The sequence below is a fragment of the Cajanus cajan genome, chromosome 8 (assembly GCF_000230855.2).
Source record: "Cajanus cajan strain Asha chromosome 8, NIPB_CcT2T_4, whole genome shotgun sequence".
Taxonomy (NCBI): Eukaryota; Viridiplantae; Streptophyta; class Magnoliopsida; order Fabales; family Fabaceae; genus Cajanus; species Cajanus cajan.
The window spans coordinates 50,529,815-50,544,864 of NC_138524.1; the positions used below are offsets into that span (position 1 = coordinate 50,529,815).

The following is a 15,050-nucleotide window of genomic DNA, read 5'->3' on the forward strand; positions in this document are numbered from 1 at the left end:
CCGAAGGGTTAAACAAGTTATAACGGTAATCACAATTAAGAAAGGTAAGTACATGATTAAAGCCTAACAACCAATTAGTACCGTATTACCTAATTTGGTAAATATCTGAGAGGGCCCATCACGCTCAGGCCCATGTCAGATGCTATAAATAGGTCACACATAACAAGGTATGTCACTGTTCATTAATTATCCTAGAATATCGTGCTTATCCTGACTTGAGCGTTGGAGTGCCTTTTGCAGGTACCTCCCCCCTCTGAAGAATCCGTTTGAAGTATCCGTTCGGCCCTTCTTACCAAGAAGACTACGAGTGTATCCTTAAGCAGGTACATTTTGGCGCCCACCGTGGGGCCGAACCGATAGCGTTGCAAAAGCACTGAAAGTTTACGAGTGAAAGAATCATGGTAAAGACAAGGAATACTAATTTTGAAGGGCAACAGTCTGAAGACGAGCATCAGTCCGGGGCCGAGACGGTTGAGGAGACAAACTTGACCGATAGGGTGCGCCAGATGAAGGAAGAAATGATCGCCATGAAACAACAGCGAGAGAGAGATGCTGCCGAGATGGCTGCATTGAGAGAAGAGAATGCTGCGCTGAAAAATCAATACCGGGATCCCACATGGAAACCATCTGAGACAACTCACACACAGGGGTCGTTCCACTCGCAGGGCCCTCACACTTCTCTTCCCCACACCTCTGTCACCGCTCCAGCTGCGCATGCTTCGGTCAGCCGACCGGTCCAGCCTTTGCCGGCCGGAGCACATCGGCATCCTTTTACCCCGAACATCATGCAGATGGCACTCCTTGACCATTGGAAGTCTTTGCCCTTAGACAAGTATGATGGCACTACCGATCCAGACGAACACGTGGATGTGTTCTTGACTCAAGTTACTCTAAGCACAAACGATGATGCTGCTCTATGCCGAATCTTCCCAACATCCTTAAAGGGACGAGCACTGAGTTGGTTTACTCGGCTTCCGGCCAACTCGATTGATTCGTTCAGTACGTTGGCTTCCCAGTTCACAATTCAATTTGCTACCAGTCGGCCTCACCAATTGACCTCGTTGGCACTAATTAGCATTTGTCAGGAGAAGAAGGAATCTCTTCGGACATTCATGAGCCGATTCAACAAAGCGGCGCTCGAAATTCGAGACTTAAACCCTGCTGTAGCTCTACACCACCTTACCACTGCCTTGAAGCCAGGGCCTTTTTCCAACAGCATTTGTAAGAAACCCCCTACAGACATGGATGATTTGCGTCGGCGAGCCGACAAGTACATGCAGATGGAGGAATTGGCCGAGTTCCGGAACCAAGCCCGAGTAGAAGTGTCAACAAAACCTGACAAGCTGGCCGAGCCGAGTTTTCGGAGTCGACCGAAAGAGTTGGTTCCCCGCGAGAAGCCTCCTCGAGGGCCAAGGTACTCACAATACACGCCCCTCAATACTAGCCGGTCAGCAGTATTAGAACAAGCACTGGCCTCGGATATACTGGTCATCCCAAAACGAGCATCAACCCCTCCCCGGGCCGATACGACCAAGTCATGCAGATATCATCGCAACCGTGGGCATTCAACTGACGATTGTTTGGCTCTGAAGGATAAGATTGAAGATTTAGTCAAGCAGGGACAGCTGCAAGGTTTCGTTGAGCGTCCAAACCGATCGAGATACGAAGACCGGTCACGAAGACGCGACCAACTCGAACAAAGGACAGAAACACGTTCTTGCAGAGAACGTAGTCGGTCTAGAGATAGAAGAGAGGATGAGCCTTCGGCACAGCCTCGGCGAGTCATCAATACCATTGCCGGGGGATTCGCTGGAGGTGGCTCGTCTTCATCTGCACAAAAAAGACACCTGCGAGCTGTCCGGCATGTTCATGCCATCGAATCCGCTCGTCGCCGCCTTCCCACTATAACTTTCACAGAAGCTGATTTTAAAGGCATCGATCCGGACCAGGATGATCCAATGGTAATCAGCGTCGAAATTCACAATTGTATTGTACGCAAGACGCTGGTCGACCAAGGAAGTTCGACTGACATCCTCTACTGGAATACGTTCAAGCAGTTGGGCATCCCGGAGTCCGAGCTAGTTCCGTATGATGAACCCTTGGTCGGGTTCTCCGGCGAACGGGTCAAGACCAAGGGATACATCAAGTTGTCGACTCGGTTCCGATTTGAAGGCGCCGAATATCGAGATGTTTCAGTTAAATATGTGGTGGTACACGCCAGCACATCTTACAACATTCTCCTTGGACGACCATCCCTGAATCGGCTCGGAGCAGTCGTATCTACCCCTCATTTGGCCATGAAATTTCTGGCCGAGTCAGGACGAGTCTTCACGGTTCATGCCGACCAAAAGACGGCGCGGGAGTGTTACTTCGCTAGTTTGCGACTGCCAAGAATAAAAGATGAGGTACCTAGGAGGCCGAGTGGGGTTCACTCGGTGTCCCATCATTCGACTGTGGACCTTGATCCCCGGATCGATCAGGACGAAAGAGTCGAGCCTGTTGATGACAAGCAACCGATTCAAGTAGGGGTGTTGGAGTCACAAGTCACTTATATAGGAGCCAACCTGTCCGAGCGGGAACAATTGGCTGTCAGCCAAGTGATCCTCAAAAATAGTGACCTATTTGCTTGGCATCCCTCTGACATGCCCGGCATTGATCCTAGTTTCCTCTGTCACAAGTTTTCCATAAGCAAAGAAGCAAGACCGATCGCTCAACGGCGTCGAAAGGCTGGGGAGGACAGGAAGGCGACAATAGAGGCCGAGGTGAGTAAGTTGCTAGAAGCCAAGTTCATCCGGGAGGTACACTACACAACTTGGCTAGCTAATGTAGTAATGGTCAAGAAACCGAATGGGAAATGGCGCATGTGTACTGACTACACTAATTTGAACAAAGCCTGTCCGAAGGATGCCTATCCGCTACCAAACATTGATCGGCTCGTCGATGGGGCATCTGGCCACAAATTCCTGTCATTCCTTGACGCATATTCCGGATATAACCAAATCCGAATGCACCCTCAAGATGAAGAGAAAACGACGTTCATCACCGAAACAGCCAATTACTGTTACCGAGTTATGCCCTTCGGCCTGAAAAATGCCGGAGCCACTTACCAACGGTTGATGAACAAAATTTTCAGCGACCACATTGGCCGATGTATGGAGGTGTACGTTGATGACATGGTAGTAAAGTCAAGTAGCGTATCTGTACACGCACAGGACTTGACCGATGTGTTTCACGCGCTTCGGCACCACCAAATGAGACTCAACCCCGACAAGTGCGTATTCGGGGTCTCAGGCGGCAAGTTTTTAGGGTTTATGCTGTCCAGTCGCGGCATTGAAGCAAATCCTGACAAGTGCCAAGCCATTTTAAGCATGAAAAGCCCAAGTACCCTGAAAGAAGTTCAGAAGTTGGCAGGCCGGCTCACTTCGCTCTCCCGCTTTCTTCCTTGCCTAGCTGAGATAGCTAGACCCATCCTCCTTTTGCTCAAGAAGACCGAGCGGTTCCAATGGACCCAGGAGTGTGAAACATCATTCCAACATTTCAAGGAGCGCCTTAGTACACCCCCAGTCCTTTCCAAACCAGTTGCCAACCTTGACATGATCATATACTTAGCGGTCTCTGACAGCTCAATTAGCGCTGCGCTAATACAAGAAAACCGAGAAGGGCAACAACCAGTGTATTTCATCAGTCGGACTTTGCAGGAGGCCGAACGACGATACCAGTTAATTGAAAAGGTAGCCTTAGGACTCATCTACACTGCTCGTCGACTCAGACAATACTTTCATAGCCACAAGATAATTGTTCGGACCGATTGTCCAGTGGCAAAAGTATTAAGAAAACCAGAGATTGCCGGCCGAATGATGGCATGGTCGGTCGAGTTGTCAGAGTTTGATTTGTCCTTTGAGCCGAGAGGTCCCATCAAGTCGCAGCACTTGGCCGATTTTGTTAACGAGCTTACCCCTTCGGGGCGTTTTGAAGACGAACCATGGACCTTGCATGTCGATGGGTCTTCTAACGCCCAAGGCAGCGGAGCAGGAGTGATACTGGCTAGTCCCTCAGGCGTCACAATTGAGCAGTCCCTTTGGTTCGGTTTTTGTGCCTCGAATAACCAAGCGGAATACGAGGCCCTACTAGCTGGGATGCGGTTGGCAACCGAGATGGATGTGAAGCGAGTCATATGCTGGACCGACTGAAAGATAGTGGCCGAGTAGGTCAATGATAATTTCCAAGTTAAAGATGCGAACCTATTACAATACTATCATCTATTCCAAAGATTGAAGGATGAATTCAGCGAGGTTCAGGTTCGGCATGTTTTGCGTAACAACAATGAACGAGCTGATCAGTTAGCTCGGCTCGCCAGCAGCCGGAAGCCGGGACAACTGCGCACCACTATTCATCTTGAAGTTCCCTCCCCAAGCGTAACAACCGAGTGCATGGCAATAGATGAATCACCCTCATGGACCACACCCATTCGGAACTATATCACTAACGGCGAAGTACCGGCCGACCCGTTGGAAGCTAAGAAGTTGCGAACACAAGCGGCTCGGTACTCCATGATAGCTGAGGACCTCTACAGACGGGGGTTCTCCACCCCGCTGCTCAAATGCATAGATTGTCACCAAGCAGATTACGTGATGAGGGAAGTCCATGAGGGTATTTGTGGCTCTCATTCCGAAGGACGAACCTTAGCAGCTAAAGTCTTGCGGGCCGGTTATTATTGGCCAACTCTGAAGGGGGACTGCGCCGACTTTGTCAAGAAATGTGTTCAGTGCCAAAAATACGGGAACCTCATTCATGCCTCAGCCGCTGAACTGCATAGCATCAGCTCTCCATGGCCGTTTACTTTATGGGGCATTGATGTACTCGACCCATTTTCGGTGGCAAAGGGACAAGTTAAGTTTCTCCTCGTAGCTGTCGATTACTTCACAAAGTGGATTGAGGCCGAGCCGCTTGCCTGCATCTCCGCCGCTAATGTCCAGAAATTTGTCTGGAAGAACATAGTTACTCGTTTCGGCATCCCATATGCCATCATCTCGGATAACGGCCTACAATTCACGGACAAAAAGTTCAACTCTTTCCTTGAAAACCTTGGCATCCGACATAGGTTTACATCAGTTGAGCACCCCCAGTCGAACGGCCAGGCCGAAGCGGCCAATAAGGTTATCCTCACCGAATTAAAGAAACGGCTCGGTTCGGCAAAAGGGGCATGGGCCGAAGAGTTGCCAGAGGTCCTTTGGGCGTATCGATGTACACCACAATCAGCAACAAAAGAGACACCTTTTCGCCTGACTTACGGCGCGGACGCCATGATCCCGGTTGAAGTCGGAGAGCCATCATTCCGAAGACAGCACTTCCATGAGGAGTCTAACAATGCTTCGCTCCGAGCCGAGCTTGATGTCCTTGATGAAGCACGGGAAAAAGCACAGATTGTGGCCGAGGCATGTAAACAACGCATGACACGCCGTTTCAATTCAAGTGTTAAGCCGAGAACATTTCACGAAGGCAATCTTGTATGGAGAGCAACCGGGTTAGCCAGACGCAACCCTTCAAAAGGGAAGCTATCAGCCAACTGGGATGGCCCTTTCCGGATACGGCATGTCCTCAACAATGGAGCGTACAAGTTAGAAGAGCTGTCCGGCAAGGTCGTTCCTCGGACATGGAATTCTACTCATTTGAAGACATATTACAGTTGAATCAACATCATGTATTTACATTTCAACTATGTATAATGATGCACTCTTTTCCTTGAACCGGTCTTTTCTCCTCTTAAAAAATCGTGAAAAGAGGTTTTGGCCGGCAAGGTTTTTAATGAGGCATCCAATCAATAACAACACAGTTCAATTATCTTTGACTTACTATACATTTTTAACATTAAAGTTTTTACAAGTCTTCCCTCCCGAGATGTCTCTCGGCTAAGGATGTGACTTTCAATCCTACAAGTCTTCCCTCCCGAGATGTCTCTCGGCTAAGGATGTGACTTTCAATCCTACAAGTCTTCCCTCCCGAGATGTCTCTCGGCCAAGGATGTGACTTTCAATCCTACAAGTCTTCCCTCCCGAGATGTCTTTCGGCTAAGGATGTGACTTTCAATCCTACAAGTCTTCCCTCCCGAGATGTCTCTCGGCCAAGGATGTGACTTTCAATCCTACAAGTCTTCCCTCCCGAGATATCTCTCGGCCAAGGATGTGACTTTCAATCCTACAAGTCTTCCCTCCCGAGATGTCTCTCGGCCAAGGATGTGACTTTCAATCCTACAAGTCTTCCCTCCCGAGATGTCTCTCGGCCAAGGATGTGACTTTCAATCCTACAAGTCTTCCCTCCCGAGATGTCTCTCGGCCAAGGATGTGACTTTCAATCCTACAAGTCTTCCCTCCCGAGATGTCTCTCGGCCAAGGATGTGACTTTCAATCCTACAAGTCTTCCCTCCCGAGATGTCTCTCGGCTAAGGATGTGACTTCTAATCCTACAAGTCTTCCCTCTCGAGATGTCTCTCGGCCAAGGATGCGGCTTTAGTTTTAGATCTTCTAACCCGAGATGACTCTCGGCCAATGAGAAGAACATTGCGAAAAGAATTCAAAGCAGTATACGAAGAGAAAAATCGAATTTATTAAAAGGCACTATCGGCCTAGCAACAAAAAAAAAAAAAAAAAAAATGGGCACTATTGGCCCGGAATTACAACGCAAAAACCTAAGAAACTACCTCCGCCTCGCCAGGAATCGGACCAGCCTCAGGCGCTTCTTCCTCCTGAATTGTAACATCCTCATTTGGCTCGTTCGCCCGAGCCGGAGCTTCCTCGTCGGCTTGTTGATCAGGAGGAATAGAAGTGAGGTCCACCAGCTTCCCTTGAAAGAAATCTTTCGTCATGTCAAGATGGAAGTCTAGCGGAAAGTCGCCAAAATGACAGGCTTGTCGAGCCGCTTGGGCAAAGCCGGCCTGATGCTGGCTAAGGACCTTGGCACGCGCTTTCTCCTTGTAGGCCTCGAAAGCGGTCTTCTCAGCATCCAACCCCTTCCCTAGAGCAGTAACCTTGTCGGTCTCGGTCTTCAAAGCAAGTTCGAGACGCTGAACCTTCAAGGCCAAGTCGTCGGCAACCCGCCCTCTGCGATCCATTTCAGCCTGGTACTTGCTGTTGGATGTTTGGGCGTCTGTTAAAGCCGCCAGCGTCTCTTGAAGAGACTTCTCCTGCTCAGCAAGCTGCCGGCGCAGCCCATCAGCCTCGCCGTTCGGCTGCATAACTATGCTTTGGGCCATTGCCACGACCCGCACTTGGAACTCGCAGAAGAAGCTCCATTTTTGAGCCGAGCTCATGCGACTCAGCATCCCTTGGCCGGCTTCAGAAGTTAAGTCTTGACTCAGGAAATCCTGAGCGTTGACGTTCCCGGCCAAAAAACTTGGCGAAGATAGACCTTCTAGAACAGGGGGGCTAGCCACTTGGCGTTGTTTGGCCCGGCGACTTTCTTCCTCGGCCCTTGCATCCGGCCTTCTTTTTTCAGGTTGGGGCCGAGTGGGTTTCTTTTTCCGAGCCGACGACCCTACCCCACCAGCTTGGACGGTAGCTTGATTCCCACCCATGGGGGCTGGAGTCTTGTTTCCAGTAGTCGCCGCCAATTGATTCCGGATCAGGTTACGGATGTCTAGATCGTCATCTCCGTGGGCAACCATTATACCTGCACATTATTAGTCAAAATCAATGATAACACACAAATTTAAGTAAATAAGAAAGGTACTATACCAATTAGTTCCTCGACTACATCGGCCGATTCAAACAACCGGATCAGAGGACGACATGGTAGAGGCCGAGGTAGTTTGTCTAAAAAACTTAGACTCATTCTCTCCTCCGGGGACATGCGTGATTTGGAAACCGTGTCGTACTTGCGCGGCTTCCGGGTCCAATACAAGGGAAATAGTGGATTCCCTTCGGCATCAAAGAAATACTTTTTTCCTGGTTCTGGCCGAATCATCACCTTCATAAATCCCACTTTAAATTTTTTGTACGAGGTGGTAAAAGGTTGCAGCAAGCAATCATTGTGACGAATCAACGACAGCCACTTAGCCTTCTTCGTCGGCCGAGACGTATAGAAGTGCAGGAATAGATGTGGAGTGGGTTGGAGACCGAGGGCTAGACACAAATGCCTAAACCCTTGCATAGCGGCCCAGGTGTTCGGGTGAAGTTGACTCGGCGCCACATTAAGAAGCCGAAGTATACTCATGAAATAATTGTCAAAAGGGAGGGATATCTTCAGATCCCGGAACATATAATCATACACGTAAAAGAATGGGTATTTGGACGATCCTTGATTCAAATAAACGAAGTATGGATTTGAAGCCCCGTCACCTCGGCACGGTTGGAAAAAGACAGCAGAGGGTTCTTCATCTTCGGGAAAGTTTAAAAACTTTATGGCTGATACGAAGTCCACAAGAGACTTCTTGCTCGTATACCGAGAGTATACACTACCAACTTCACCATGCACCCACGAATACCCGGGAGTCGATATGGGAGGAAAAATTCTTGACGATTCCCCACCCCGACTCGGCTGATCTTCAGAACCCACAGCCGATGCCGAATCATTCCCACTTTGCGACCGATCGGACCCCGAAGCCGACTCTGCGGAATCGCCCCCATTCGAAGCTGAAGCCGACGCTACCTCCTGGTTCGGCGTCGTCCTTAACCTAGATTCCTCTTCGTCCCCAGAGGAGTCAACATGAACAATGTCCAGGTTAGCCATTACGTACCTGATGGTTGAACTTGACCAATTGCTGTTGAGTACTCAAAACGCTCTCAAATAACTTCGGCTCGGAGCAGCTAGTAAGTTTGCATGTGGAAACCCTTCCCCCTACACATCTATTTATAGGCGTTCTTAATAAGCAACTGAAGAGACACCCCCTCGTGCCTACCGTTGGATCATTTAGATCCAACGGTCTGGGGCGCGCAACTCTTCGCATGCGTCATTAATGACCAACGGTTATATCCCTTCGCTTCCCACCATAACTTCTCGCGTACGCCATCAAATGCCCAACGGTTACAACCCTTCATATCCCACCATCAGTTGTAACCCTTAGCTTCTTCTTCAAGACACCAACTGAAAAATCCTGTTTTAATTTCATTAACCTTTCGCGTCGCTTCACTCCTCAAAGGCTGGGGGGCTTGTGTACCGGAGAGACTGTATCGGTCACGTGGGCCAACACGTGCCATTTCGTCAGGCACTCATGCATAGTAAGCCACGTACAAGCATTACCATCAACGTCGGCTCGGCATGAGGCCGAGAACCGACATCAGTCTGGTTAATTCCAATATGGACCATCATCACTCATCGAGGCGGCTCGGTCAAGTACCGTTCCGACATAGTTCAAACCGGAAGTATACAAGCTGCCGTATACGGACTAGACGGCTCGGTCATTTGCCGTTCTGACTAGTATTGAATAGTCGGCTCGGCCTCTTGCCGAAGGGTTAAACAAGTTATAACGGTAATCACAATTAAGAAAGGTAAGTACATGATTAAAGCCTAACAACCAATTAGTACCGTATTACCTAATTTGGTAAATATCTGAGAGGGCCCATCACGCTCAGGCCCATGTCAGATGCTATAAATAGGTCACACATAACAAGGTATGTCACTGTTCATTAATTATCCTAGAATATCGTGCTTATCCTGACTTGAGCGTTGGAGTGCCTTTTGCAGGTACCTCCCCCCTCTGAAGAATCCGTTTGAAGTATCCGTTCGGCCCTTCTTACCAAGAACACTACGAGTGTATCCTTAAGCAGGTACAATATGTATTTAAATATTTTCCGCCCTCAAAATATTTTGTCAAGATGCGAAGTCTGTATGGTAAGAGAGACAAACACTTTGTGGCTTAAATATTTTTGAGAAAATAAGAAGAAGAAAAAAATGAAGGATATTAACTAAAATATATATGGGTCAACCAGTTAATTACGTACTAACTACGTACTAAAAGTTATATAACGGCAAAACCGTTCAATAAAAAGCTTATACCAAAATGAGATATTTCTATTTTAGTATTTGAAAATCATTAGCAAGTTATTTCTACTAACAAGTGAAATTTATTAAAAAAGAGACAAACACTTTGTGGCTTCAATATTTTTTAAAAAATAAGAAGAAAAAAAACCAAGGATATTAACTAAAATATATATGGGTCGACCAGTTAATTCCGTACTAATTACGTACTAAAAGTTTTATAACGGCAAAACCGTTCAATAAAAAACTTATACCAAAATGAGATATTTCTATTTTAGTATTTGAAAACCATTAGCAAGTTATTTCTACTAACAAGTGAAATTTATTAAAAAAATATAAATATTTGTGAATTTTACTTTCTTACTTGATATTGTCTTGTAACATTATAAATTTTTTATAAATTAATTTAATAGTAAAGAGTGTTAACTTTAATATATAAATGTGTGTGTGCCCGCCATGGCCGTCACACTACGCCACACACGTCTAGCTATGCAATATACATATACTAAAGCAGTAGTATAATATAAGCATTCTACATCTCTAGTTTATGTATAATCATATACATGAATATCTACTCAAAACATCTAAAATCAGCCAGTAGGCTTCAAAATAAAATTCATCTCTAAGCACCGCTTGTCGCTCTACTGCTACTCTCTAGCCTATCCCTACTCTACTCCCATACATAGTATGATCATACCAGTCCAAACCACATGAAAACATGCAAGGGTAAGCTAGTGAAAAGAATTAACACATATATGTAAACAACTTAAAACTCAACAACAGAAACAACATTTTCAACAATTCAACATTCAACACATAACAACACCCAACTCAATCACAGCTTCACAACATCACAAGATATATACAACTCAATCAACACAAGGTCAACTCAATCAACACAAGGTCAACACATCAACAATTTATGCATCATCACGCATTTCAACTCGGAGATCCCCTACAACATAGGGTGAGCAGTCTAAGTGGCTAGGTCCTACCGAACCAACAATACAGAACCTTTTTGGGCTTGCTAGGTAAACAACAAATTTGGATATCAATCCAAAATACAATAACGGTTTCTCAAACTTTGCCACTTAAACAAGGAAGTATAGTACTCTATCAAGATAGAACAGCTGGGTTTAGGCCTACCACGACATTAGCTAGCTTAACTAAGCCACTATGGGATTAGCCTACCGAATATCCTACAAATACTACATTTCTCTGATACTCAATTAGGAACTAAGTTCCCAACTTCGTACTTTACTCAAATTTGGTCGCTTGTAATCGGTATAGCTCGACCTGGCCCCTATACCGTGGTCACTTCATACACGTTTGCCTCAACCTTGCCCACACACAGGATCAACTAAGTCCTAGAGGAGAACAACACATCTTCCACTCCAAGGGACAACTTCCCAAGGAGGGTTTTCAACAAATTGGGCTCTTAGAGCACCACAACACTCTCAATCCACACAATGGGATGAGCAACTTTGAAAACATATCCCCTAGTCCTAGTGATCAACAACTCATCATCACAACACGATCAACACAGATTTTAACTCATTATCTCAATCAACTTTCAACTTGAACAACACAGTCAACTCACAACTACAACAACACATTTTAGCAATATAACGGCTCATTCAACTCATATAACATATCTACACAACTACTCAACAAGGTTTCAGCATGCAACTCTTAACTCAAATTTTTTTTTCTCTTATCATACCACAACATTCATCATTTTTCAACATTTTATCATATATAACAACACACAACATTTTCATCATTTTTCATCCTTAGAAGATGATTGGGTACCTCTTATCTATGACTCGACCAGATGTAGTGAGTTCCTCAACTTTACAGAATTTGAGTACATGCATCTCATGGAGGCACCTAGCATCAGCATCAATCCTTCCACAATCATCCAAGTGGTTAGAAAGGAGATTAATCTACAAAACCCTCCTTGGTTGGATACGTAGACCATGTAGATCGTCCAACAACAAGAACTTGAGATGCAGAATTTGTTGAATTCTTAAGCTGCTGTGGAGCTAAGCCTTGAAAGCACCTCTATGAACCTCATTTTCATGCTTGATAAGCCTTACAAACCATGGATGCTTTAGTCGTGGACCAGGTTGTACATTGAAGACTGTTTCCAAGCCTGTTATTCATTCAACACATAAAGGAAAGGAGAAGATGCCTTAGTATGATGCTGATAGACACTATGCTCAATATGTTAGGCATCACACCTCTCAAGAGCCCATACCTATATCTACCAAATTAGAGTGGCTACCTTTTTCTAAAGGTCAATGTTGCATATTCTATCCTCCACCCTATTGGACAAGCCATCCCCCTCCAACACTCTTTCTATTGGACAACGACTATGTCATTATAATTCCCTTACAATTTTACTTTTCATATGTTCTTGCCGGGGAATATAATTTTTTTTTGCATAGAAATGTGTTCAGGTTGCTTGCCTTTGAGTCTCAAGGACCTCTACTGCACCATCTTCTCAAACGCTTCCTCCCCTAGCTACTAAAGATGACCAAGATCGGGTCATCACCAAACTATATAGGGCTCTACACTTTTCGCTAAACAAACAAGTATAACTTGAGACAAAGTTCAACAAGTTATTGTCTTGCCTTCATATTGATTTGATCTCCAATGAAGATGAAGCCTAATCTGGCCTGGACTTACTGTTGGCCTAGTTTTTTTTTATGCCAAAAGGGGGAGTAAAAAATATAGTTTTATTTTTAAAAGTTTTTAATTTCAATTATTGCTTTATGGATTCTGCTATGTTTTTTAATCAACTTTGATACTTTGTTTAATGAGAATCATTTTAAGCTTTGGTATTATGATTGTTTGGTATTTTTTTAGCTATCATATTGTGCTTTATTACTTGGTTTTGAATATTTGATAAAGAAAATTTTCAAGCTCTAATACTTGTTTTGAATGCTTTGACATTTTCATCATGAATGTTTCTAAGGGGAGTCCCCTATGCATTGCATATAGTGTGAAACATTTTATAAATGCTCTAATCATCTAAATATTTTGGTTAAATCAAGATAAAACCAAGTTTTTGAAAATTCAAACAAGCTCGAAAAAAATCTGTTATGATAAATCCAAATTTTTTCTCAATAATTTTTTAAATGTTTAAACATAAATAGATATGGTTTGATATACATGAATGTTTAAATTTGTTTAAAAATTGTATGCTTTGAATGCTTTGATGCCTTAGTTTGTCACAAACGCCGTATTGTCTAATTGATAAGACTAAGAAAATATGACGAATTACATGTCATAAGAAAAGTATCATATCTAAATCAAACTTGCTCATATGATTTCTCTTCAAAATCTTAGATACATAATTCACATTTGTAACGACCAACCATATCTCATACAATCTATAGCGTCAGGGGAAATACTAACATGTATTTCCTTTACCATACACAATGCATAAAATAACACATCATAATTAAATAATTATAAACATATTAGGAAATAATAAGTAATGTCCCATATACACATATGATGGAATAACACTAAGGCCAAGAAGACCAAGAGGTGATATATTGAAGGAAGCAAGAGGAATGGGTTAGTGTTGAAAAACCATAGGAGGAGTAAGCCTACTTTTGGGCCTTAGCTCCTAAGTTTTTATAGCATTTATTTTTATTCCTATTTTTGCCCTTATCTTTAATTTCCTATTTTACCCTTGTATTTTGGGGTGCTTAGGACTTAAAATTTATTTTCCTTGTATTTCCCATTTTGCCTTTGTATTATGGGGTGCTCTAGATAATTAGGTTTTTAATTTTGGGCTAGGGTGTTAATTAGAGGGTGACACATATTTTTGGTGCCTATTGGGTCTATTTTTGGTGTTAGAAAGGCTTAGGCCCAAGTGGAGGGCAAAGGTTGCATGGTCTTATCATGCACCTAGATATAGCCAATCTAAACCCAAAGATTCCATCATTGGCCACCAAGTTGCATCTAGGGTTCATTTGCATTTCATTTGGAATGCATTTGCCTACTCCAAATGCAACCCTAGATGCCTCCCCTCCTATAAATACCCAATGCACCACACCTTGTAAATACTTTGGATATTGAATATAAAGAGAGCCTTTTGTGCCTTTATATCTTTCCTTAGTCACCCTTGGCTAATTCGGCCACCTCCCTCCCATCTCCACCTTGAGAGAAACAACCCTAGAAGTGGCCTTCATCATCATGAAGTGAGCCAACCCTAGAGTACCCTTCTTAAGCATTTCCTCAAACACCTTCTACCCAACCTCCATTTTCATCCATTCTATCATCATCCACCCTAAAACCTTGTGCCACCTTTGAAGAACTTGATCCTTGGAGTGAGGCATCATCTTCCTTGTCCATCATCTCATGTCCATTCAAGTGAGGATGCCATCATGTGGTATCTAGAGCCTTGGTTCTTCAAGGGTAACTTTTCCATCTTTGGTATTTTCGGTCATGTCATTTGTGTCTCCTTGAATGTCTAAATTGTTGTGCATGATTGAGTCATCATCTTGTCATATGTCATGATTCTTATTCCTCCTTTTCATGTATTGATTCATGCCTCATCATTCTTATGAATCATCTTGGTGCTTTAGGCTTCCTTGCTAGGGTTCCTACCATTTTTTCTTTAAAATTCAGTTGCTAGAAATTTTTGGGCTGCATGATATAATGATGTTTTTCATTTTATAATCCATATGGTTTTGTCATAAGCTTGTTTCCTTTGAACTACCTTGAAAGAAATTCCAAGTTTATATGTTTAGTCTTTGAAATGAATAAAAAATGACATGCATGCCACTTGTTTGATAAAATGGCCGTGATTCCTTGATGTGCTTTAGAGAGTCAATCATGCATGCTAATTAGTTCTAGCATGTTCTACATTCTTAAAATATCATGTGTGATTAATTTCTTTGCACATACTTGCTTTAAAATTTTTGGCCACTTTGTGTATTCCTTGGTGCACTTAACATGCCTATGTATTGTTTGATGTTTTGAGTATGAAAATTCCTTTTATGTGCAAGTTCTTGTTGCTGGACATTGCACATTAAAAACCTTAAGAAGACACTCAAAAC

General features: G+C 44.1%; 1 protein-coding gene across 1 annotated transcript; it reads left to right on the plus strand.

Annotated features, from left to right (window-relative positions):
- The first annotated feature begins 398 nt into the window (after positions 1 to 398).
- On the plus strand, positions 399 to 4,190 carry LOC145950504 (uncharacterized). The gene has a single exon (XM_083061594.1). The coding sequence runs from the start codon at positions 399 to 401 to the stop codon at positions 4,188 to 4,190; it is 3,792 nt and encodes a 1,263-aa protein (XP_082917720.1).
- Positions 4,191 to 15,050: the final 10,860 nt, after the last annotated feature.

Bases quoted from the DNA above. Each gene is read 5' to 3' on its own strand.
- LOC145950504 (XM_083061594.1), top strand. From the start codon at position 399: ATGGTAAAGACAAGGAATACTAATTTTGAAGGGCAACAGTCTGAAGAC.